Genomic DNA, 27,491 nt, shown 5'->3' on the forward strand with positions numbered 1-27,491 from the left:
CTAAAAAAAGCAAAACACCCTCACTAAAACAGAAAGTGGTGTACTCGTGAATAAATAAAATATACAAATTTTAGATGTTGTGACATTTTGGTTAGACACAGACAAAATGCTGTGCTAAGATACATGTTCAACCAAGTACCATTATTTTTAGAATATACTATCTACAGCATATATACATGTAAAACTCAAAATATTATAGTTATTAGTTCACTCAAAGCTAACGAAAAAAGCTTTTGATGAAGACCGGGTAGCACGCAACGTGTAGAAAACGTCGGGAAAAAGGCAACGTGACATCACAACATACGTGCGTATTTATCTACTATTAGACAATAAAACTCATTATTTTTTAGAACAAACATGATATTCTGAATATTTATATAGTCCTTTAAGCGTGAATATACTTTGGTAAAAATACTATTCGTTGTTATATTTTACACCAGTAAGCAAGAAAGTAGCCAATGGCCAACGTCGAAAAAATTAAGATTTGTGACATAATTGAAATACGGACAAAAAGGCTTTTAACAAAAAGACTGATTGAACATTTTATATATATTTTCATTGGGGTTATGTAATAAATTGTCAATATAGTTAATAATTTAAAAAAAAGCTGTTCGCATAACTTTAAAAAAGTGTCTAACATTTTGTCTTCAAATCGATTTCTTTCCATTTTTACAATGTCCACAACAAAAGGGAGATATTTGTGATATTGTAATGCACTTTGATCTTATCATTACGTCATGAAAAATATAACATCTGTTACCCGTCCACATATGAAAATGGACGTTCTTGTGATCGAATAGTGCTTTCCCTGCGCAATTAATGGCATTTTTCAAAGATTTATAATTATAATCCTAAAACAATAACCATTTTCGAACATTTTAATATCTATATTGCCTTTGATAACTCCACATTCTAATAGCAATATTTAAGTTTTCGCAACCAGCCCCGATTCAGTCGAATGTGACACCAACAACGTACGCAACGTCTTACACTTACAGCTCGACAAAACTCGTTATCACTGTTCAGCCCATCATCATTCTCTTCGACCAGTGGTTGCTCACTTGGTCGCCTTGACATACCATTCGCGTTACCGTGATCAGATCAAAATGACATTTTCTAGGCTTATGTTTGAGGCCACTTTCTTTGAACCGCTGGAATACAAGCCTTATAATCGTTCAATGTGCTCATCGAATGTGGAACTGAATATCACAACATCATCCAAATGTATGAAGCATATTTCATAATGTAGCACTTTAAGAACAGAGGGAGTTTTCATAATGGATACTGACGCGACTGGAAGTAGTGTCCATTAAAAGGCGAAAAATGATGTTTTTAGCAGTTTAAGCCAGTATCTTGAAAATTATAATAGATAGATGGAAACTTTCAATTGATGAAATGATCCTTGTGGTAAGTCCTACCAAAGTCTTCACTGAGTTAAAATTGTCGGACTAATCCTTGTTAGTTATTGTCGTTGAAAGGCAAAAGCTTAACCAGGTGCCTGGGAGCCTCTTGTTGTCTTCCATGATGCTAATGTTCATCCAATTCAAATTCAAAGCTTCTTCTTTTTTGTTTTGTTTTTTGTTTGTTTGTTTGGTTTGTTTGTTTGTTTTTGTTTGTTTTTATTTGCTTTTTTTGTTTGTTTGTTTTGTTTTGTTTTGTTTTGTTTTTGTTTTTTGTTTTTTGTTTTTTGTTTTTTTTTTTGTTGTTTTTTTTTTTTGTTTTTTTTTTGGGGGGGGGCTATATTTGCCGCTAGTAATAGTAAATCAAACTTTTTTAGTTGCCATGATCACAAACCAAAACCACCTTGTGACGATACAATGATGTTTTTTTCTTCTTCATTTTTCCATAACCATTACTCCGGTCATCATGTACCGGTAAGTTTTACTAGGTTAAATTTCATGTGTGTATGTCTAGTTTCCATAAATACCTTGTTATAGAGCATAGTTTTGATGATTACAAAACATCAATGTTTTATATTTCATTTATTTACATGGTGACATAATATTTTTTAACTCTTTTTTTAATACCTGTGTCTCAACATTTATTATGCAAGTTTACATAAAATTTCTATGCATTGTTTCATTTTTATACATAATCAATGTAGTACAAACTTTCCATACGTAACGTACCAATGTCAACAACCCCTATCTATGACCCCATCTTACATGGCAGATCCGTATACAAAGATATTACCCACAACTATAGACTAGTAAATATTGCCCAATTTCAAGTTTCATTAGGTTCTGTCAAGTTATTGTTTCAATATGAAACTTAAAATTCATTGGAATAACCCCTTTTCCCGCCTAAATTGAATGCGGAAAAGTAAATACGAAATATTTTTTTAAATGATTAAAGGTGACCTATAATTTTTTTTTATTTGAACATGTTAAACTGTGGTTATGCCTGTTGTAAAACAAATTGAAACATAATCTTATAGAAGCAGTATGTGTTGTTTAACATGTCAACACACAATGCTCTCTGGTATTCTTTTGTAAAACAGCCAAAAACATTTCATGTCAGTTGCCAAAACTCTTAAATGAATGATGAACCCCCTTCTCCGATTTCAATATTTCTATCTACTCACTTTTGATGGATTTGGCTCCATATTTCGATGGTTTGGGCTGTGAGATTGCCTCTTGTATACAAATATTTTTTTATTTAGATTTTCTATATATTTGATTCTAATGCTGCTGATGTATTTTAGGATAAAATATCAAAATTTAAGAAATTTCTTATGGAAATTAGTATTTACCTTGGGCTATACCAGTTTAACAATGTCAGCAGATGGAACCTTTTCTGTAGAAGTAAGGAATTAGTTTTACAATTCTCTGCCCCAGCAACTGACAAGACATTGATATGGATATGGAGGAATCATTGATATTTTTTTCTTTTTCATTTTTTGTATTGAGTTGAAGTATGAGGATGAACAGTGTACATTACTCATCATGGAATATAACAAAGTTGCAGATGTCTTGGGGGAATCTCGACCTGTATTGACAGTTTCTTTTTTTATAGGTTATATTTAACAACTAGGTTGAGAATAAATGAAAGGTGCATAGACAACGTTGATGTAGCAAGGTTGAAGTGCATATACCTTTCTTTATGAGTGGAATCTGCCCGATTTCCCTATCATCTTTGAAAGTCATTTGTCTAGTGAGTTCTTTTTTCCTATTTTGCTATCAGAAATTCAAGGACATCTGTGATTCATGATGTAATTCAGTTTATATCTGGTAAAGCCAATAATTTTGCACAGTTTATGGTGACTGAAAGTGTTTTGCGGTATTTCAGTTCGTTTCTCCGAGAACCTATTTGATAAGTATACATGCGTATTACCTTGAGTCTCAATGAATCAAACGTTCCAGTTGTTGAGACCAATAGCATCTGAACATCCCATCTAATAACTTTTTTCTTTGAATATAAATGTTAGCATTTTATTACCTGAATGCTACTTTCATTAATAAAATCAACTGATATGGAAACTCGAAGATCTCCTTATGCAATAGTTTACCTATCCGAAATAATTCTGGTGCTACTTTGTTACGTCATTACACAAAGATAACATTTTAATATCAAATCGTACTTTATTCAGATATCAAATATTTATAGAGAACATGATCGGAGTTCACACATACATCAATAAATAAAATGAAGGATAACCAAATACAGAATATGTTATTAATTTTTACCACCTTTTTCATAGAAGTCCCAGAATTCATTATCCTTGCCAGCTTTGGGAGCTAATGTAACTTTTTCTGGTGGTGGAGTTACGGGAGGGGTCACAAATTTCACTTCCTCAAACTCAGGTTCTTTTGACTGCGTCTCCTTCGGTTTAGTATGTTGTTTCCTGGGCTTTGGTTTGACTGGGTCTTTTAAAATTGGTTTTGGTGGTGCCTTTGCGTTTCTATCCCAATTTACTTGTGCCTTTGGCTGCGAATTTAAATATTCATCCCACATTTTCGTCAATCTACCTCTTATTACGTTGTGTTCAGACCAAGAACCTGTGTGAACATTAATAATGGCCTAACTTATAACAACAAAAACAATGACTATATTTTAAAACAAAATGGAAAGACAAGATCATGTACTACAAAAAGTGTGAGAAACAGTGTTTATTTCTTCTTGTTTGCAACCGTCTCCATAAAATACGATTCCCATGCTTTTTTCATTCTTGTATTGATGACATTGTGCTCCGCCCAAGTACCTAAAACAGAGCCAAGGTTAAGAGTAAGCAGAGAGTTAGTAATATTACTAAGATAATAAGTATCTACGACACATCAAGAAGCGTTTTCATAACCAACTTCCGTGCAAACTTCCAATCACTTTCGGAACCACTACAAAATGACCACTCATTTTGTTTATTCAATAAGTATATAGGCCAAATATTGTGAATAATAGAGTTCCAACATAAAACCATACACGTCACACTGCCAAAAGAGAGAAATGAACATAAACAGATAGATAATATATTGCAGAACTTTAAGGATCGTGAACTACTAATTAGAAGCTTTTCAGTTCATTTTTTGGTACTGTTTCAACAGTTACAGCCAAACTTCACCTTTTATAAACAAAGCAAGTGTGTCGGTCAAAGTAATCACCATTTACAAGAGATATAAAGTAATATTTCATTGATTTTGATAAAATACAAAGGGCAACACTTTACCCTATGTATATATGATAATACAGACTGTAATATGTTTTTAGTCAAGGAGATTTAGTCTTATGAATTTTGTTTGATCCAATTGCCGCTGTTGTATTGACTATAAGATCTGTTTAAACAAAATTATACAGAAGCAAATGTATCTTTTGAAGTTGCACACTAAATCTATTAAATGGTGCATGATTTAAAAAAAAGACTCTTAACCGCCTCCTTTACGATAATTGTAGGTATAATTCGGTCATTTTTATACAGTTTATCAAAATTTAAAAAAATGAAATTAGATACAACATCTTAAATGCTATTCCTAAAAAGAATTAGATTTTTTATCTTTAATTGCCTGTAAGATTGCAGAAAATTGGGTTTCCCCGCCATATACATGCAGTTGGACTTATCAAAACTACTATTTCAAATTTGTAAGCAGAGAAAGTAATACACAGACTCGGATATCCAAACTAAGAATTGTACATTAGGTAATCGTAAATACGTTTCAACACAAATCAAGTTTTTTTAAATCCTACTTGAATCTGGATTCCTAGATATGCATTCAGCTTTTGAAGTTCGATTACGTTTAATTTCCTCAACAGACCTAGAACGGCTTCCTGTTTTACTTGTTAGCACAGGAGTTTGGATTACCTTGTTTCAAGAATATATCAAGCATTACCCAAACTGAATGACTATCATGGATTTTATCGACAGGTTAGTCCATCTCTACATGGAAGGAAGGTTTATCTTTTGTTCTGTAATTTGTTCTTAGACTGATGGATATACCAGAAAAAAATCGGTGGATGTTAAATAATCCCCAGAAATGCTTAAGGGGGGTTGCACCTATTCCGCACTCATAGTTTTGGGTTAAGTATGTGTCGCTAATGTAATTTACATGTTTTCTTGGTGTTTTATTTTATTTTTTATTTTTAAATATGTTGTATATTTTTCGCTTCATTTTCTTCGTCTTTGTTCTTTTGACTTACCCTCTAACTGCTTTTATCCTTATTTCCCATTAGATACAAATACTTACTAAGTTCGTCTCTCTGATAGCGCCATTTATCAGGGTCTGGATGTCTTTTTAGGTATACATCATCAGTGAATACTGATTTAGTGGTACTAGTGTGATGATCCATGGTATATCCGGGAAAAACATTCTGTCTCATAAAATTACCAAGTTGTTCATATTCAGGTTTCAACTGTTTCTCTAAGGCTGTAAGTGTACCTCTATCCTTCTTTTTGCTGTCTGCTCTCTGTTTTGCTTGTTCGTCTATAGTTTGTTTGACTAACTTTTCATCAGATAACAGTTTATCACATTCGCGACTGCCGAATTGGTGCTTTATATTTGGCGGTAAATTGATGGCTGCACGAGGACTATTCATCCCACGCGCAGACGCTTGTCTAATAGTGATGGGATCATACATGTCCAGTACGTTATTGTTTGTGTTCAGTTTTTTAGATGGAATATCAGTTTTCTCTCTGCGCGCAGCAAAGTCATTTCCTGGTCGGAGTATATCCCCTATTAAGCTGTACTGGTGAGCTGGAAGTTTTTTTTCCTTTCCGTATTTATCATAATTATAGCTGCTGCGCTCGTTAAGTCCAACTCTGTTCATTTTCTTAGCTAACTGTGCAGCTTCTCCTGTAATACTGCTGTGGTAAGGGTCTTCAGTGCAAGACCCCCTGAAGGACAAAGCGTCCTTCTCCGCTTCTCTAATAGAATGATTTGTTTTGTTGAACAAGGCTTTTAATCTCTCATACTCTTGTTTGTTTCTAGCTACATACTCGTCAGATCCTGAAAGAGTAAATTACTGAAAAGTGCTCATCATAACCAATTAATTTGGTTCTATGTTTTTCTACACAGAGTAAGTTTTGATCGATCCGAATGACGACTTGTTGATTTATTTATCCTCCATTCTCTATGCTTAATCTGAAAATGAAGTTCTAGTGGGACAATCGTTTATTAGTTTTTTTTCAATAAACATGTAGTATCAAAATTAGAACATAACTGTACAAACATTTGTAATTATGGCGGCGTATAGTTCTACATGTTATCGTGGCAAACCTTACATTTAACAAGTATAAATTCTACCTACCTGATATATGGCGACAATAGGTGCATAACAACGCAACGTTATCTTTAACAAGATTTTAAATAGTAATAAAGATTTAATCTCTAATTCTAAAACTCAGATCATGTATTTGTCACGCCATACGAGTATTGAATATTTATACAAAGCAGGATCCCTATAAATGTTCTTAAGCATATTGATTAACTTTGGATTTAAATTCCCTTAAATACGTATGCAGTGTATCAACTAAACAACTGAAACGATTAAAATTCGATTGTTATATCAGATTTCTATATGTTAGACAAACCTGAGAGTAATTGGGATCTTATTGATTCTGGAAGTCTTAGTTTTTCTTTTTTCTTTTGTTCAGACAATAAGTGTTTGTGGTCTTTGAGTTCGATTTTTCTTATACTTTCCACATCGTCTGCATCATATACTTCTAATGCCGTTCCAAATAAAGAATTTTTTGGCCTCGCCTGCGTTCTTCTAACTGCAGCATTGGACAAAGGTACTTCTAACTGTTGTTGCTCTATAGCAACAGCAGCCATAATTATTTCGTGCGACTCTGTGAAAATTGAATAAATTCGTACCGAATAAGCATGTAGATATCGAGATCGTACACATCTGATGATAGTTAACTATAAGCGGTAAAAGCAACTGGTAAAAGAAAAAATTTCTCAGACACAAAAAATGTAGAAATATGAAAATGAATTTTAATTTGACTTGCAATGTTTATTACTAAGTGTTATTTCTTTCTCTCCAAAATGTGTTATGAAACACATTTATTAAATGTTTATTTTCATAGTTATAGTCTTTTGAGTCTTTAATTTTTGTCTCGAGTAAATGTTTTGAAAGGATATGTTTAAAATATTCAAAACCAAAGTCAACAAAAGCGCTGAATACCCAAACTCAATGGCCTATTATCCGCTTCTTTGTTAAATCAAACAAAATTCAGTACATCTTAAGAAAATGAAAGCAAGTCGCATGTAAGATTTACCTTTTAATAAAAACTATTCATATTGTACGTTTGTTATACTTCCGACTGCCATTTTGACGCGAAAATGGTTGTTAAGGGCGGGACTATGAATTTTGTGTAATACGTCACTAAAATGTGTGGTCCTAACTTGGTTTTTACGAAGAACACTTTCCGGTGGAAAAAACTAGTGAAAAATTGGTAAAAAAAAATTATTAAACTTTCTTTGAAAGTATGGGAGGGTTCGTCTATCTACTTTGTGATGTCTAGACTTAGATAAGACCAAGATTAGTCCATTGGAAATATCAAAATAAAATTATATAATCCAAGCACCACCCATTCATAAGTAGACATAACTTCAAGTTCAATAAATGCTGTGTCCTGTGATAGTTTATTGTGAATTTGTGGTGCTTGGAGATGTCTTTTACATTATTCATTTCATGCAGTACTTGGAACCTATGATGTTCTATGTTGTTTTGAGATGAGTACATGTCCATCCGGTGATATCCAATACGGCAATAGTAGTAGGATAGCAGAGGTTTAAAAAGTCTTCAAATAAAGAAATTTAATGCACTGAAATATAATACGGCTACATTTGGTATCATTTTTTAGAAATATCATTCTACTTTTTAATTAAAATTGTTGTACAACTCCATTTTTTGTTGTTCCCTCTGTGGGACTCAAGCTCGTACCGCTATGACATTTATGGCAACACCATCTGCATAAAGTCCAGCACCCTGGACCACTCAGCCAGCTAGGCTATGTATAAAAATATAGCTTTCGGTGGCCCAGTCATTCCTCCTCGTGGGATTAATCTTTGGCTGTAACTTAGTACACAATGTATGGTAGTACGTGACAGCTCATCTAGGTGTTATGTAGGACGTATATATATATTAAGTTAGGGCTAAAATGATTTCATAGACAACAATTTTTTTATTTGCAATGATAACTCTATAATATACCATAAATCTGAATCTTCTGTCATTATAAAATCTCAAGACAGAAGTTTGTTCCTTTTTACTGTTTCCTTGCATTTAAAATTTACATATGAAAACTGGTTTCAAATGAGACCTATCACCAAAAAAAAGTTACTCATGGCATCCCTCCAGGGCAAGATATAATTTGCAAATCAAGGAGTCTTTGCACTTACAAAATTCTCTGCCGCTTATGCATGTAGTAACCAATTGTGATATACCTCAGCAAACGAATGCTTTGCAAAGCAATTAAGAACAATACTAATGATTTTCAGACCTATGTCAGGCTGAAATTGTAATATTGTTGTTTCACTTGATGATACATGTTGCAAATGGCATTTTGTTTTACCATTAAACTCAAAGGGAACATAAACTGAACATGGGGAGCCAAACTAACAAGGAGTTAGATTGACAACATTTAAATACTAATGTTTATCATGTTAACTCACACCCATGCAAACAACATGTATTCATATCTAAATTACTTATGTTTGGATGTCTTCACAAACACCCAAGCTTCCATGAAGTCCCCTAATTTGTTTTAGTTCACATTAAACAGAAAACTTGAAACAACTTTGTAAATTATTCCAATATGAAATATGTCAGCTGGTATACGAAGGGGTAGAACAAAATGCACAAGTCAATGCTATTCCACCAAGAGGCCGATGCAGTGAAATTGAAATACCATCTTTTTCCCACCAAGATCCTCACATAACCTGACAGGCTTCAAATTGAAAGCTATCCCAGTATCCAATCACAAATTGTATACTCATGACAGGTCTTGGTGAAGGATACAGGATTTCCATCCAGAATATTCAATACTTTCACTTGCTTTTAATGTACAACAGCTTAACTCTCTTTATAACCTATTCTATTGATAGCGCAGTGGGTTAACCCAAAATATCACTGGAATCTTTCTCTTGTGATAGAAGCACCAAATTTTGTATGTTTGACGTTCTACCACCCCTTTAACAAAATCGCACATTAGCCACTTAAAAAAATCAAAATGGCCGCCATTTTCCAAGATGGCAGACACTAGCCAAAAAATCGTAATAAGCTAAGAAGTAAAAATGTTTTGAAATGCATAACTGACAAATATAAACTCAAGACTTGATTGATATTTGTTACATATAACAAATCACATGTAAACATCATCACTATCGAAAATAAACCCTTTGGGAGGCCATTTTGGATAAATATGGCAGAAAATGAATGTTAAGTCATTAGATTGAAGACATTATATCTGTCTAGCAACTGGTAGGTTGAATTTTTTGTCATATAAAATATCAAACCTTCCAAGAGGTTCACCTCAACAACTAACGTTCTTATCTGTTGATGAGTTTCTTCTAAATGCAACATATCTCTGAGATGAATCGGCAACCAACAAGCATAATTGGTATTGTTATTGGCAAAAAAGTACAGTAGCAACTCTTGTAAAGCCTGACAATACAAATCGAAATTGGCTTCTCTAAAAGACCGTATTAGCGAAAAAATGGTCAGCTCCATTTCTAAAATCATGAACCAATACTGGAACTGTGGACTTTGATGCTTTTGCATGTCACACCAATCATCAAAGCTAAGTTCATGTTGATCATCTGCTTGGGCCTCTGTACAATATATTCCATATGAATCATGAAGCAGCTTATATAGGCAACTTGCTGTCACTTGGTGCATCTGTCTAGTTCTTGTAACACTTGATGCTGAAAAGAATGAAACTGCTGTACTAGAAGTAGTTATTCCTGATCCTACCAAAGCTGTCGTCCAACCACTATCTTTTAAGAGGGTTCCAATTGAATTTAGAGCAGCCATTTCTATGCGTAGTCCACCAAACATATTCACAAATTTGTCTTCACCAAATTTTTCTGGCCAATGCCATTGCATTTGCTTTGCCATGGCAAAAAATGGTTGATCAGCAGCAATCACAGGAAGTTGGCCAGGATTAAGACTTAACCTTACTATCTATGTTCCATGGTTCCTGTGATACTCCCTTATTTTCCGAAGTTGGTTGTTGGAATATAGAAATACTTGTTCCATGGAATGAGGATGTAGATGTTGATGCAGTTGGATAGTGGTCTGTATTACTGAAGGCTTTGGTTGAGAACAAACCTTTTCTTAAAATATTTGGACTTACGTTTGTTTGTTTGTTTGTTGGGGTTTAACGTCCAAGCAGTAATATTTCAGCTATGTTCAGGCAATGAACATGAAGTGGATGATAAAATGAACATGAAATGATGATGAAATGAAAAATGGGAGGGGACACAAGGATAATGGGGTCGACAAATTTTGATTGCCACTGGGAATAGGGAGAGGTGGGTAGGGTCAGGCAATTTAGCCTCCTTTGGCGGAGCACTATGGTTCCTACTCCGGAAGAATACCACTGTTGGGTTTTTTAACGTACGAGGAATGTGGCATCTTTCCCAACACGTTGTACCACTATGGTTTGCAGTCGGGTTTTCCGTATTATAGCCTGACAACCCCAGCATGTAACGCGCCAGGGGTACCCCAGTCCACCACCTAGGGCACACGTCTCAGTTGCTCTGTGGGCAGAGCGCCCTAGCCCCCAGCTAGGGTTCTGATCACTATTTAGTCGCCTTTTACGACAAGCTTAGCACTGCCACAGGCCTATTCTTTTGACACCCGGACGTGCACGGGGTTGGACTTATGACTCCTGCTTTATATTTACCAATAGCAGCATCACCCATCTCAGCTGAAACCTCAAGCACTCTATCGTTTAAAATGCTCAGACCATGATCATGCAGTAATTCCACTAAATGTTTCTTTCTGGTTTTTGAATAAACTGACAATCCCAAAAATGCTTGGAAAGGTGTCTCTATGTCTTTCGAATGTCGCAGCAATTTACCATCTTTCTTTCTGGTTTTTGAATAAACTGACAATCCCAAAAATGCTTGGAAAGGTGTCGCTATGTCTTTCGAATGTCGCAGCAATTTACCATCTTCTTCTTCGTATAACAGTTGTACTGAAGTAATTGGGTTTTTGACGCATCAAGTCGTAATTGGGATTTTATACTGCTCCGTGTTCGATCATAGAAACGAACTGGAGAAGCATTGATGGGATGGAATCCTCAACACAGTTGACATTGAAGGTTCTGGTAAATGAGGATTTATGATCCATCATTCTTTGACGAAGGATTTTTGCTGCTTTTGTAATGATAATAGCTTTGATGTAGTTTACTGCCTTCGATAAAACCGTACCAACATCTTCTTTAAAGGCCAAAAGGACATCTCTATCGTTCTTGTAGGCTTCAAGCTCTGGTATTTCTCCTAAGAGTTTATCTTTGAATCTGGTGGAATTGACATTATGGTCTTCGACTCCAAGTTGCTGTAAACGCTGCTGGTACAGACTGACTAAATCGGCTAGTCGGAAAAACACTGGCTTATCTGCGTTTGTTTTAGTCTATCAAACAGAGTAGAAGTTCTGAAAAGACCTGAGAGATCACTTCTTTTTCTGCATCTGTGTCATTCCCCTGGTCCCTTTGTTTTAGTAGAAATGCTCTCTCTCTCTATAATAGAGTGCTGTTAAACATGAGCAGTATTCGTTTAATCTCTTATCTAGCTGCATCGCCATTGCTTGTCAAAGATCTTGCAATGGGTCTGACTTATCACAAAGAAAACAGACATTGCTTTCAATGCCCAGTCGTCTATTTTTTTTTCTAATATCACATCGATTGAACTTGAAGATGATACTCATTTAGTTGCTCTTTCGAGTTCGCTATTGCAGAACATGAGTCTGCAACTCTGGTGATATTTTGCTTGTTTTTCTGGAGGGTTTCTTCTATTCTGTTTCCTTCGTCTAATCTTTTAGGGTCAAGTAAAATTGGTTGTCTATTAATGTCCTTGAATAAAGGAACAATACTCGCGATCATGACATACCCATCTGTCTCCTTTAACCTCGTATCTAGTAGCAGGGGATTTTAACTCTTCTTCCTTTTCTGTTCGGCAAAGACAGCATTTACTCCAGTCAGTTGCCGTTGGTAAGGCCAACACGATCAATTCTGACATAATCTTTCAAAATATCTGCAGTAAATTGGATAAACGCAAATGGTATATGTTTGCAAAATTGCAATATAATTTTTAATTGATGTCCAAAGGCCGAGGGTTTATCCTTTTGCCAACTTAGATAATCAAAAGCACATTGATGTATGGGATACAACTAGATTCGAATAAAAAAAATCAACCCTACATCTAGCCCGATTGTTCATCCAGTGCCAATTATATCCTGATCGATCTGTACACCTTCCAGATAACAAAAACCCCGTTATCTTTGGCTCGGCTCGGCTCTCCTGTGCTGGCACATCCTGTCAATTCAGGTGCGGCTATCTCACTTTCATACTGTAAACATTAAAAACATTAAAAAAGAATGTACTGTATGTGGGGCTAGCTCGATAGCATTTGGGATACTAAAATGTAATGAATAACATACTAGCTGGCACTGAACCCCATGCTGGGTTTCACAGCAGTGGGGTCACCAGTGTGCCCTGGTTATGCTTAGACGACCACTCATTAAATCATAAACAATTTGTTATCAAAAAAACTAATTTCTTGTACTGAAATAATTCTCATTACTCTAGAAATACACAAAAAATTACCACATACAGAAAATCTTCACGTAATCAAGAACTAAAACCTTTAAAAAAAACTTACAAAAAGACCTAAAAATAGCAATTTTTTTTTCAAAATGGCCGCCATCGTAAATAATAAGTTGATTAAATTGATTTAAACTATGTAGCACATTTTGGGATTATGTAACGTGAAAGTTATGGGTTTTAACATTCTTAAAAATAACATTATAGGGATTAAAAATGTTCCAAAATTGAATTTTTTAGTCAATGTCCACCATCTGGAAAAATGGCCGTCATTTTAATTTTTTTTGGTGGCTAATGTGCTTTTCTGTTAAAGATATAGATAAACTCCAATCATGCCAAGTTTGGTGCTTGTATCATCAACTGAACGATTTTTTCACTATCCTGCTGTGCTATGACACCTGGTTTACTATTAGTAATAGCCATATGTTCCAAGTCAATAGCTTATATATTTATAGCTTTTCAAAAAAAAACAAAAAAAAACATGTTGCCAACACAAATAATCCAACTAGATAGGAAAAGTGTCTTGGTGGTGCAATTTTTTTTGCATTTTAGGACCTTTCAGAAACCTGATACCACTATACAATAAACTTAAAGTCTTTTTGTTTCTTTCTTTTGGCACTTGCATGTTTAAGATTAATATCAGCGATATGGAGTGAAAGACCAAATCAATTAGGATACAATAATGTACTGTATCGTTATGTGCAATTAAACTGACTTTGGCCAGTATCAAAGTGTTGTTTCTACTTTTTCCTTTGAATTTCATATTGCATTATTTGTATTGTCTTTTTTTTCAAAATACATGCTTTCTGTTTCTAAACAAACTGATAGTTTTCACTGTAGACAGGGCAACGAAAAATATAGACAGGTTCAGTGGCGTTCTTTTGAGTTAATAATATTCCATGTTTATTTATCACAGATTTAGTCAAGAGCTGAGTTGGTAATACAAAACTCAAGTGGCCTTTCATTTCGGACTGCTAAAATTTGAAAGTTTTTGGCATGTATACCAAAAACTGCTGCTGACGGCACTATTTGCTATTTTTTTCTTAAATATAGCGATTGACTCTTGTATGAGATAGAATTTGAGCTGATCAGATGTAAAAAGTTTGGAATATTTCTTACAAGTAAAGGGAAGTAAGTCATACAAAAATGATACAACATTTTTTCTTCAATATCGTGATTGACCCTTGACCTAATTTTGCTAGAGATGTGACCACAATCGATGCATACAACATTGATATTTCGATAGAGCTTGAAATAATCTTACCATCTATATGTAGTTTAGCTGTATTATATTCGGATGCATTAAATTTTCAAAAATCGATAGCCTGCTATCCTACTATAGACCTTGTGTCCAGGCTTATGTTGAAATACTGTTCTGATACCAAGTTATTAATTCACACAGTTGCAGTAAGTTTTCTCCATTTTCTTTTCACTCTCCCTTTCATGATCCTTGTTGTCACTGCAGACCTTTGTATTAATATTTCCTATTACTAACATGACATCATGAAATAACTCTTGTCTTCTCTTTGCCTTTATTGGTTGGTGACTACTAGTAATTAGTGTCCATTCAATAAAGTACTTTTCAGCTCTTTTTGACAGTATCAGTCCTGTTCTTTCCTATACAAGTTTCTCTATTTGAGCACTACTTGTGTACAAAGTTTTTTGGGGGGATATATGGAAATCCCCATCTTTTGTGTCTGTCTCATTGTCTGCATTTTTAGTTGGCACAACTTCTAAAACACTTAAGGAATTTTGAAGAATTTTATGGGATGGTTGGTTATGATAATGTATACATGTATGTATATGAAGGAATATAATTTCAAAGGGAAATAATCTAGTTTGAGGGTTTACATTGTTAAAACTTTGTAAGGTCAACTCCTAAAAAACTGAAAGAATGTTGTTGAGATTTTATAGAAAGGTTGGATATTGTATGTAGATGTGCATCAAAGATATTTTTGTCAGAGGACCAAAAAGGGAGATGATACAACATCTAGCTTTTATGTGGTAAAACCCCTTTACGACAACTCCTAAACTGCTCTAGGGATTTTAATGAAATTTGAAAGCAAGGTTGGGCATCATGTGTAGATGTAAATGAAGGAATATAATTGGTGTTGATTGGCTTCAATATGAGATAATCTTACATGTACTTTAGGGATTCACTTTTAACTTTAAATCCATGTGAAGCAGGGGTTATTATAATTGTGAGCTTGTTCACAGTTTTTCTATTTTTATTACTAGTTGAAATTCTTTTAGTATATGTCATGTATCATACATGTATGTATATTTCTGAGATTTTTGTGTGGGGGAGTGGAGACATGTGGCTTCATGTTGCTATCTTCTTTACATAAATTTGTTGGTTATTCATACAAAATTCCTGTGCTCTTGGCTCTTGTACAAAAGAACTAGAGCAGCTCAACAGTATTGTGTCTATTAATGAAGGCTTAGGGTGCACTATACAGTTACATTAAGGCTCACTGTTTCACACATCAAGTTACCCCGGTCAAATTTTGTAAAACTTAAAATTAAAAGTTGAAATTTGGTGGAATTATTGTTTAAATGTAGGTAGGCATTTATACATAGACAGATGTAATATATATGTAATGGTAAACAGGTGTAATTTAAAGGAAGAATGGTATCCGGAACGTTTCAGTCCCCTGCCGTTTTAGGTTCTCTCCTCAGCATCAGATGGCTGATTTTCAAAATACCTTATTTCGCACGAAATTTTGGAACTAAAATTGTGAGAGAATGATTCGAAAAGGGTCTTATTATTTTTACTCTTTTTCCAACAACTCCATGCATGCTTTCATCCTGTGGTAGTGTCTAAGTGCCTGATATTTTATAAAACATAGTAATTGGCTGTTAGTTTTGGAAAGGCACCCCTGATTTGTACTAAAACTCAGTAATATTTTTTTCAGTATGTTACCATGGCTACTGGATTTTATAACAATAATCACAAAATTACTTATAAATGACTCCACACACCAAGGATTTCAAAAATATGCTCTTTTTTATGACACTTAAGAAATTTAATTGTTTAGTGCAAATGAGGCCCTTAGCAACCAAATTTTCTGAAGTTTCATCATTTCAAATGTGGCATCATAGAAGATATTCTTGTATCTTCTTACGATATGTGCTATTCTAACCACTTTTAAGTAAAAAATGTTACTTCTTTAGCTTATAATAAATAAAATGGATAACCGAACAAACTTTTTATGTGCAAATAAGTATTGCAATGCAGAAAAGAAAGTCAAAACAAGCCTTTTAGTACCCAGTCTTAAGTTTTGGGAAAACTCCATGATTTTCTATACTTTCATCCTCATATGCTATTTTTGGGGTATGAAAACCAATGATGAGATAAAAAACATCAAATAAATACTGTTTTCAGTGCCCAGAGTGTGAACAAAATCTGTGTCTTAATGTGTTTTCTCATTTTTGCCATGTATACAGCCTTTTTCATTATATGAATGCATGTAGTAGAACACAAGGCAGAATTATCCCCAATCTGGGGGAGCAGACCAAGTATTAGATTTGCTCTAGAATCAATATCCTATGTTCAATTGTAATGAATCTGGTATTTTCTAATTCCATACAAATATAGCTTTCCAAAAATCACAAGACATACACCACTTAAAAAGTTCCCTTCTCCTTCAGGGTGCACTATACAGTTACATTAAGGCCCACTGTTTCACACACCAAGTTACCCCAGTCAAATTTTGTAAAACTTAAAACTAAAAGTTGAAATTTGGTGGAATTATTGTTTAAATGTAGTTAGGCATTTATACATAGACAGATGTGATATATATGTAATGGTAAACAGGTGTAATTTAAAGGAAGAATGGTATCCGGAACGTTTCAGTCCCCTGCCGTTTTAGGTTCTCTCCTCAGCATCAGATGGCTGATTTTCAAAATACCTTATTTCGCACGAACTTTTGGAACTAAAATTGTGAGAGAATGATTCGAAAAGGGTCATATTATTTTTACTCTTTTTCCAACAACTCCATGCATGCTTTCATCCTGTGGTAGTGTCTAAGTGCCTGATATTTTATAAAACATAGTAATTGGCTGTTAGTTTTGGAAAGGCACCCCTGATTTGTACTAAAACTCAGTAATATTTTTTTCAGTATGTTACCATGGCTACTGGATTTTATAACAATAATCACAAAATTACTTATAAATGACTCCACACACCAAGGATTTCAAAAATATGCTCTTTTTTATGACAAAACACTAGAAATTTCTGTGCAAACTGCCTCAAAACAGCTTTATTTCAACAAAATGAGACCAAATATTCAGAAATGACCTAACTGGATTGTACTACCTTACATTGTTATTGTTTCAGACAAAATGTCATTTCAAATCGCACGAAGACAGATTTTAAGATTAGGAAGATGTATGGCATTACAGAGGAGACAGTTAACCACCCATATAAATACTGGTAGATGTAACACATTACCAATCAATACATCAGTCACCAAAGTACTGTCTTCACGACTCATGTCAACACAGTCTAAGTTTGAATCTTTTAATGTTCAAGATACAACTGATTTTCAACACAGAGTGTTAGAAAGTTCAACACCAGTTGTAGTTGATTTCCATGCTACGTATGTATAAATTTTTAGTAAGATAGAATATTTTTATGTACCATACATTCTCTATGATTTGATTGTGTTATCAACTTTTTGGATGGCTATATATATATGCTATATTACACCATGGACAATGTTATAGGAACTAGTAATGTGATATGTTCACTGTTGGGATTGTTTGTGTGATTGTGTATCATTTTCTATGAAACCTGATTGGTCAAAAGTAATATTGTGACATTTCTTACTCTGTTCCTTCGACATTAGTGGTGACGACATTGACGGATGATTGCTAGAATATCTGCCATGACAGATGACAAATGTCTAGCGGTAAAAATAATCAAAAGGAATCCTAGAGAAAAAGGTTTTACAACTCTTAAAAATTGAATATTGCAAAATATATGCTTAAGTTATTTAATTTTGACATGATAACAAAGGAGCCTTGGCAATGTTATGATGTTGAAATTAAATAAAGCAAGTTAATATTTTGTGATATTCAACTTTAATTCATTATGAAACCTATAATTAAACTGCAAAATAATCTTAATGATGTTTGATGGGACACATTCATCAAAACTGTTAGAAAGTGAAATAATCTCTTTTGAGTAGACACAAATCCAGGGGAAAATGATAATAAAAAGGTGATCTTACTGCATTTTCATTTATGGCATATGGCTAATTTTACAACTTAAATCTTAGTAAGAATATCGGTTTGTTTAGATACTACTGGTAGTATTGAAAAATATATATAATGTATATTAAAGTGAAGTAAGTCCATATATTGTATGTTTCTTTCTAGGACACTTTTTCCTGACATTTGGTATAAAGTTTCTGAGTAATTGATCAAAGGATAATTAATTGGAGAGCATGGGTATTAAAATTATTTTCACATGTTACATGTGTTGGATATAACCAGCAATTTTTGGTGTGGGCAGCACAGGCTAAATCAATTTTGTTGTAAACACTATTAGTCATATCATTTTCCACTCTTTATCATACTCATTTGATTTGTTATTGATTATGGGCTTGACACTTTAATTCATGTTAAATCTTCTAAATGACCATGACGTGTTCTACATTGTACTTCCTCATAAGTTGATGGATACATGGTTACAGACCAATGAATAAATGGTTACTTACCAATGAATACATACTTACTGACCAATGAATAAATGGTTACTTACCAATGAATACATACTTACTGACCAATGAGTAAATTGCTACTTACCAATGAGTACATACTGACCTATGAATACATGGTTACTGACCAATGAATGCATGGTTACTGGCCCAATGAATACATCATTACTGACCAATGAATACATGGTTTTTGTCCAATAAATACATAGCTACTGACCAATGAATACATGCTTACTGGCCAATAAATACATGCTTACTGTCCAATGAATGCATGGTTACTGACCAATGAATGCATGGTTACTGACCGATGAATACATGATTATTGACCAATGAATACATTCTTACTGATCTATATATACATGCTTACTTACCAATGAGTATATGGTAACTGTCCAGTAAATACATACTAAGTGACAATAAATACATGATTACTGACCAATGAATACATTCTTACTGACCTATAAGTACATGCTTCCTTACCAATGAATATATGGTTACTGTCCAATAAATACATACTGACAATAAATACATGGTTACTGACCTATACATACATGGTTACTGATCAATGAATACATGGTTACTGACCTATACATACATAGTTTCTGACCAATGATTTCATAGATACTGACCAATGAATATATGGTTACGGACCAATAGATACATGACTAGTGACCAATAAATACAAGTTAAAGATAATCAAGATTTAATATTTTATGAATGATTCATATCAGGTGGTGTGGTCCATGCAAACTTTTAGGTCCTCGGTTGGAATCAATGGTTGCTTCCAGTGAAGGAAAAGTCAATTTAGCCAAAGTAGATGTTGATGACAATGCAGACCTTGCCATGGAATATGGGGTAAGCAGGAAACATAGTATTATTTGATGGTGCAAACTTGACTTGTCAAAAAGAAGAAAAAAAACACTTTTCAAATAGAAAAATATCCTTGATAATTCCCTAGCCCAACACAACATTTTGTCTTGTCCACTATATATATTTCCCCATTTTTTGTTGTTGCTTTTATGAAGGCATTGTGTTGTTATCATCATTAGTCCACACCAAATAGTGCCTCCTATGGCCAACATATATTGGATACAAGTAATCTAAGTTATAAATGCATATTTTATGTAGGTTTTTTTTAAACATACCTTAAATACATATTGTATGTTATTTTGTTTTTTTTTATCAAAGAAGACAGCTAATTTGCTGAAGTGAAAACAGTAAAAATGGTCCAAAGGGCATGTCTCCAAAGGAAAATAGTTCAACATGTTTTACATGTTAAAACCTCATAAGCCCAATTCATCCTAAACCACTCTAAGGATTTTAGTTCAGTTTGATAGGAAGATTGGACATTGTTTATTACATGAATATAATTATTGCCTGAGGACTCAAAAGGAAAATAATCTGACTTAACATTTAGTACCAAAAACACACTGAATGTAGACCTATGCATTGTAAGTTCATTATTTGTGTGTATTCTGATTAAAAGTAGTCAAAATAAATCTGAGAATGTGTACTTTAAAATCATATATGTAATTTACTACAAAAGTGTATGAATATTGTTTACATGTGTGAGTAATTTGCCTCCATGCTGTCAGTTAGCAGAAAAGGTAAAAATCTTGAATTTCAGTATTTTTTATTCAAGTAAATTTTGTGAAGAATTTCTACAGACATCGTACCATTAGAGTAATGATTTTGAAAGCCTTATTTTCCAAGCTTTGCAATGGTATGCAACTTTAAGGTGTCATTTGTCCCGGGTATTAACAGTGAAACATTGAAAATTACTTGTTTAACATGTAAAGTAATGGAAATATTAGAAGTGGTTAGCGAGACCTTAACTCCATTTAATGCATTTCATGCTTTTTGTAAGCTTGTTCCCAGTGTTTTATACAACCACATAATTTTGTGGATATTAAATTATATCACACTATTGTCCTTGTTGTTGGCATATGTTATCATGAAAACCCTTGCTTATGTTTTTCAATCAGATTTCAGGTTACTCTTACAAATTTTAATTACAGGGATCAAAGGCAACAGTCTATAATAAGCACTCTTAAGGCATAACTTCTTTCACCTTTACAGCTAGTTAAAATAGACCAGTTTCAATTTCAATACAAATCTTGGTAGGCTGCTATGTAGTTTAAACAGCTCTCTAAGTAGAAATCTGTCCTACATTATACCAATGTGTCCTACTCAACTACTTCAGAACACCTGTGTGATCTTTTGAATACTGCCTTTTAAGTTTGAATAGCTGTTTGTTATGATGAGCATAACCTCTAAAGGTCAAGTGAATACAACTCACTGAGGCCATTTAAATCATTGTTAAATTTTCTGTACTGGTACATTTTCAAGTTTATATTTTAGGACATGTTGTATACACAGTCACTGTAAACCAAAGAAAAAAAAATGATGCTAGTATTTACAATGTTTCTTAAGCAACTTTTTTTTAAACTGTTTAATATTAAGAAGGTATTAAAGGAAGTTTCAGCATTCAGTTCAACTAAATAATTGAAACTAAAAATAGGCTTGGTCTATGAATATTTTAGTCCACTCACTCATCAACTTCATGGTGATTTTAGGTACCTTTATACCTCCCATTGCTGAATCAATTTGTCGCCAAAGAATATTTTCGGATTCTTTTTCAGTATAAGCCTATATTTGTACTCCACTGGGTCAAAAAGCCAAGATTTTTATGACTCAATTGTTTGAGCATCTAAGCCTTCCTGGAATAGCATGTGTGAACAAACTAAACACATTTAGGAATCATCATATAGCCCAATGTCTTAGCTTTACAATGGTACCAAGAAAGTTGCAGTTACACTTCAGGTTTTGCGGTAAAATGAAAAGAAATGTACCCTATCCAGCCGAAAAATCGCTTAAATTGACATATTTTTCAATGTCAAAACCCCTAGAGTATTATTGCTTCAGTAAAAAATGACTAATTTCGTATTTTCAGTTTAGTATTATCACAAATTATACTTCTGGGGTTCTTGTGATGATTTTTGGCGAATTTCGTAGTCAGAATTTATCAAAAAATGCAAAAAATGGGATTTTCGATTTTTCGGTCAAAAGTCACATAAATTCGACTCTACAAGTTATTGTTCAACTAAAATGTCTCAAATTTGGTATCATGCAATAGGTAATTAAATTTTCTATATGCATAAACCACAAAAAACTAATTTTCAAAAAAAGATTTTCCAAAAGTGTTAAAAATATTACCCCTACCCTTAGAAAACTGGTCTCAGGATCAGAATTCTCATTCATAGCATACTGACATTGAAGAACTCATATTTTAGGCATTCATAATTAAGATAATGATGTTCCAAATATATCCGATCAATGAAGGCGCTTGACACTATGTAATTTTATTTGAATATACAAGACCTTATTTGAAGTACAGATTTTGAAAAAAAATTGCCAACTATAGGTGAAATGGAAGGAAAATGAACATCTGAAAATTCCCCTTTTCATGAAAAGCAGAGGACGCTCCCATGGTTCATGTTTAGGTACTTTATGCATGTAGAAAATTTAATATTATTTATCGAATTATCGAAAATCCAAAATTCCCTTTTTTGCTTTCTTTTTTTTTTTTTTATAAATTCTGACTTCGAAATTCGCCAAAATTCATCAAAAGAACCCCAGAAGTATAAATTGTGATAATACTAAACAGAAAATACCAAATATGCCATTTTTTATTGAAGCGTTAATACTCCAGGGGTTTTGACATTGAAAAATATGTCAATTTAAGCGAATTTTATGGGTAAATTTTTTCCATTTAACCACAAAACCTGAAGTGTTACTGCAACATTCTTGGTACCATTGTAAAGCTGAGATACTGGGCTATATGATGCTAAACACATATGTCAGTTTACTTCATTCTGTAGCAAGAAGTAGTTCGTAGAATCAAAAAACTTTAAAAAATTATTTTTACTATAAAAAGTAGCCAAAAAATACAAAAATGCTTCAGTTTTTGTTTTTTAGGGGACAAAAAGATTCAAAAATGGGAGGTATAAGGGTACCTGAAAATCATATTTTGGTTGATGAGTGGGGGGGGGGGGTGCACAGGGGGTTATCTCAGCCCACGTACTATTTGAATAAAATGAAAAGTGTTATCCAATCAGAAACAAGTAAATCACTTGTATATAGAGTACAAGTTACCCAAACACACTGGTGGGTGGTATAATATAGAGGTTAAGGTCATCATAATTGACATTTATTCAAACTTAAAAGGCAGTGTCCAAAAGATCACACAGGTGTTCTGAAGTAGTTAAGTAGAACACATTGGTATAATGTAGAGCAGATTTCAACCTAGAGTTTGTTTGTTTGTTTGTTGGGGTTTAACGCCCGAGCAGCAATATTTCAGCTATATTCAGGCAATGAACAAGAAGTGGATGATAAAATGAACATGAAATGATGATGAAATGAAAAATGGGATGGGACACAAGGATAATGGGGTTGACAAATTTTGATTGCCACTGGAAATAGGGAGAGGTGGGTAGGGTCGGGCAATTTAGCCTCCTGTGGTGGAGCCCTATGGTTCCTACTGCGGGAGAATACCACAGTAAGGTTTTTTAACATGCGAGGAACGTGGCTTCTTTCCCAACACAGTGCATCACTATGGTTTGCGGTCAGGTTTTCTGTATTATAGCCTGACAACCCCAGCATGTAACACACCAGGGGTACCCCATTCCACCACCTGGGGCACACAACCCAGTTGCTCTGTGGGCAGAGTGCCCTAGCCCCCGGCTAAAGTTCTGAGCACTATTTAGTCGCCTTTCACGACAAGCTTAGCACTGCTGCAGGCCTATTCTTATGACACCCGGACCTGCACAGTTTCAACCTAGAGGGCTACTCACTAGCCAAAATAAATAAGTATTAACATTAGAACTGGTCTTTTTCAATTAGCCCGTAATTGAATTTCAAATTTTATGCTGTATTGTGTCCGAAACAGTTGTTTCTATAATACACTGTAAGTCCCTATGCTTTTCAAATCTGTCAAATATTAATATTGTGTCCTCACTTGCCCTAAAATAAAAGCATTCCACATGCTGAGGCTGTATAATGTTGCACTCCACGAAGCTCTTTATTTATTATTGATTAGGCTCTGGTTTTCTATAGAACCATCCTTAAAACATTAAGGAAAAAAGTTTGTACGTTGTTGTTACATATTCTAGAAGTATTTTTATGGGGATGAAACTCTGTACTTCCAGAATTTATTGATGTGTTAAATCGTACCATTCACCCACTAATTAAATATAAGTCCAGAGGACTATTATGATATTTTAGGTGTGTGAGTGAATGAATGGTATATACTTTGCTTACATTCTAAGACCCTGTGAGCTCAAAATCTCTACAACTGTACATATTGCTGAATGGAAATTTTGTACATACACATATATATTAATTGCAATTTGTAATTGAACATATATTTGTATTTGGTCAAATATATTTTTTCCTAAAAACTTCAATTTTTATGCAATTTCTCAGAATTTGATAATCAGACTTTGTGAATGCAAAAAAAAATGTGCATATACATGTAGCTGAACTGAAATTTTGTACATGTAATAACTACTACCTGAATATGTGCATATCGAATGGTGTCAAACCAGCATTAGTTTTTGTTAAACTTCATTTTTTGTGCAAAACCACAGATTTTGTGAGCCTATACAACTATAGGTAATGTGAAGTAAAAACTGGTACATTAGGAAGATGTTTATCAGTTTTCAAGTTCAGTTTTGGCTAAATCACTTTATGTTAATGCTGCATATTGGCCATGATACTTTTTGACTTCTATTATTACTAGTATTCTATTTGAGTAATTGTTTGTACTATATGTAACAGTTATCATTGAGAGTAGTACGTTTATAACTGATTCTATTTTCAGGTACAGTCTGTTCCAACGGTCTTAGGAGTGAAAAATGGAAAAGTTTTAGACAAATTTATTGGACTACAAGATGATGACCAAATCAAAACATTTATAGAGAAATTGATTGACTAACATGATTTTCTTTCTGATTATGTATATAATTGTCAGTATGTAGGTTGAAAATTCACTAAGTTATGATCATGTTTGACTCCTACAATGCCCGTTCTGTGAAATTTCATACTTTAAATTAATTTTCATACAATAGTTCCTAATATGGAAGCAATATCATGATGAATTGATTGAGACAGTTATAATCACTGTAACATTGATAATGAGCCACAGACAAAGCATAATTAATGTTGATAGTAAGGTCATTTAAGAAAGGCTCAAACAACCATGTTGAACCTTTGTATGTGAAGATGTATAATTTTATTAGGGAATCAATTGTACTTTTCCTTTTTTCAATGCTATTTATGTACATTATCTGTATTGAAAACAACATTTTATTTGTATACAAAGATTTTTTTATTAGAACAGGTTATATAGTTAAAAGAATAAGAGAACCTTTAAAGAGTGTTACATTTTAACTTGATGGTAAAAACTTTTCATTTTGTGTCACATTTAAGATGTATTAAAAAAAGGTATATTCAAAGTATATATTTTGATTATTAACCCTTGGTCATATGCCTTGATTTAATATATTTATAAACCAGGGTATACATGTGATCATTAACTTACTGTTGGGATCAAAAAGCCTGTTTTAAGGGTCTTCTCATAGAGAGATACGTATCTTGTTTTGGGTATTTCTGGTCATAAATACTGATGTAGATTGTGACCTCTAAGGTCAATTTAAAGTGGAATGTTATTGTATTTGTTTTAGGATGCTTTTCAGTGATAGAGGGATCATGCACAATTTATCACATTCCAGCAGAAAATGTACCATGGAAATCAAATGTTCTTTTCAAAGAATGTTAAAGAATGGCCCATTGAAATTCTGAAGATCATCTAAAATTGCCCATCCTAAAAATTATAATTCCAATTACCATCTTTTTGTGTGCCTTACTTTGGTAAAACAAAATATGGACTCTGTTAGTGAACAAATAGTGCTGATGTTGACAATTATTTATCAATTTCAGACTTTTAATATATTTCTACATTTCTCCAGCAATGCTAGAGGTTGTCTGGCAAGGTATTTTTTGCCTAGGTGCCATCTGAACAGTTTGGAGAAGTGTATTTTCAATCTCTTACATTGTAGGACTACTTTCTACATTTAAAAAAAATATATTTTTGTATTTTCTTTTATGCCATGGCATCTGAATATTAGGAGTATATTGGTGTACCCTTATCCCTTACGTCTGACATTTTGGTGTACACTTGTCCCTTACGTCTGACATTTTGGGTACCCTTGTCCCTTACGTCTGACATTTTGGTGTACCCTTGTCCCTTACGTCTGACATTTTGGTGTACCCTTGTCCCTTACGTCTGACATTTTGGTGTACCCTTGTCCTTTACGTCCGACAAGTTTTTTGCGCTAAATTTGGAAAACGTTTGCATTAATTGAATCCTTAGGAATGTGTATATATCCTTCTTGGTTAGATCCCTAAATCTTTCTAAAACGTTTCATTTTTTTGGTTGGAAAACACTAGCAGCAACTTGCATGGAACGTTTGAATTTGATTTAAACCCGTAGGTATAGGACTTTAAAACTATTGTGTTCTTCTTTGTGCACATGTATGTATATTTATGGAGGATTGGTAAAAAGTCAACTTAGCAGCTCAGTGATAGGTATATATACTTGAATATTAGTTGGTTGATTCATTAAAAATTGTATAACAAGGTTCCAAACTAAAATAGGAAGTTGGTATTAATTTTTAGGGTTATCACCTCAACTGTTTTAGAATAAGAGACCAATACAGGGCCAAACACATGAACATTGTGCATTGGTTTCGTTGATATATAAAAGATAATTTTTGTATTGCTATCGTCCATGTGTGTGAGACATTGTTACAAAAGAAATACAAAATCCTGGTAATTCATGTTTTTAATTTAGCGGAAAAAACTGTCTTAATTGTACTTTCACAAACAAGTTTTGGATATACAGGAATCACCGTGTCTGTTCCTCCGCAAACAAAGTTTGGGATATACAGTAATCACCGTGTCTGTTCCTCCGCAAACAAAGCTTTGGTATACAGGAATCACCGGGCCTGTTCCTCCCCAAACAAAGCTTTGATATACAGGAATCCCCATGTCTGTTCCTCTGCAAACACAGCTTTGGTATACAGTAATCACCGTGTCTGTTCCTCCGCAAACAAAGCTTTGGTACACAGGAATCACCGTGTCTGTTCCTCCGCAAACAATGCTTTGGTACACAGGAATCACCGTGTCTGTTCCTCTGCAAACACAGCTTTGGTATACAGTAATCACCGTGTCTATTCCTCCGCAAACAAAGCTTTGGTATACAGTAATCACCGTGTCTATTCCTCCGCAAACAAAGCTTTGGTATACAGTAATCACCGTGTCTATTCCTCCGCAAACAAAGCTTTGCTATACATTAACCACAGTGTCTGCATTTCTTCCGCAAACAAAGATTAGGATATACAAAATTCATGGTCTATTTGTACATCCACAAACAAAGCATTGGTGCACAT

General features: G+C 33.8%; 2 protein-coding genes across 4 annotated transcripts; one reads left to right on the forward strand and one right to left on the reverse strand.

Moving 5' to 3' along the window:
- Nucleotides 1–3,561: 3,561 nt before the first annotated feature.
- LOC148618490 (uncharacterized) lies at nucleotides 3,562–7,796 on the reverse strand. 2 transcript variants are annotated; one of them, XM_088577500.1, is made up of 4 exons: nucleotides 7,706–7,796; nucleotides 7,016–7,273; nucleotides 5,673–6,431; nucleotides 3,562–3,998 (listed from the first exon to the last, which is right to left on the reverse strand). In XM_088577500.1, the coding sequence occupies exons 2-4, from the start codon at nucleotides 7,254–7,256 to the stop codon at nucleotides 3,676–3,678; spliced, it is 1,323 nt and encodes a 440-aa protein (XP_088433626.1). In that variant the 5' UTR covers nucleotides 7,257–7,273; nucleotides 7,706–7,796; the 3' UTR covers nucleotides 3,562–3,675. The 2 variants fall into 2 exon arrangements, with proteins under 2 accessions (XP_088433626.1, XP_088433627.1); XM_088577501.1 differs by lacking the exon at nucleotides 3,562–3,998 and adding an exon at nucleotides 4,039–4,201 and having other exon boundaries at nucleotides 7,706–7,795.
- On the forward strand, nucleotides 7,782–25,496 carry LOC148618491 (thioredoxin, mitochondrial-like). Of its 2 annotated transcripts, none has more exons than XM_088577503.1 (4): nucleotides 7,782–7,882; nucleotides 17,598–17,859; nucleotides 19,713–19,836; nucleotides 24,863–25,496. In XM_088577503.1, the coding sequence occupies exons 2-4, from the start codon at nucleotides 17,603–17,605 to the stop codon at nucleotides 24,974–24,976; spliced, it is 495 nt and encodes a 164-aa protein (XP_088433629.1). In that variant the 5' UTR covers nucleotides 7,782–7,882; nucleotides 17,598–17,602; the 3' UTR covers nucleotides 24,977–25,496. The 2 variants fall into 2 exon arrangements, with proteins under 2 accessions (XP_088433629.1, XP_088433630.1); XM_088577504.1 differs by lacking the exon at nucleotides 7,782–7,882 and adding an exon at nucleotides 14,444–14,665.
- The last annotated feature ends 1,995 nt before the right edge of the window (nucleotides 25,497–27,491 follow it).

This window comes from Perna viridis, chromosome 4, assembly GCF_037379345.1.
Source record: "Perna viridis isolate PV_CMFRI_1.1 ecotype Kerala chromosome 4, ASM3737934v1, whole genome shotgun sequence".
Classification (NCBI taxonomy): domain Eukaryota; kingdom Metazoa; phylum Mollusca; class Bivalvia; order Mytilida; family Mytilidae; genus Perna; species Perna viridis.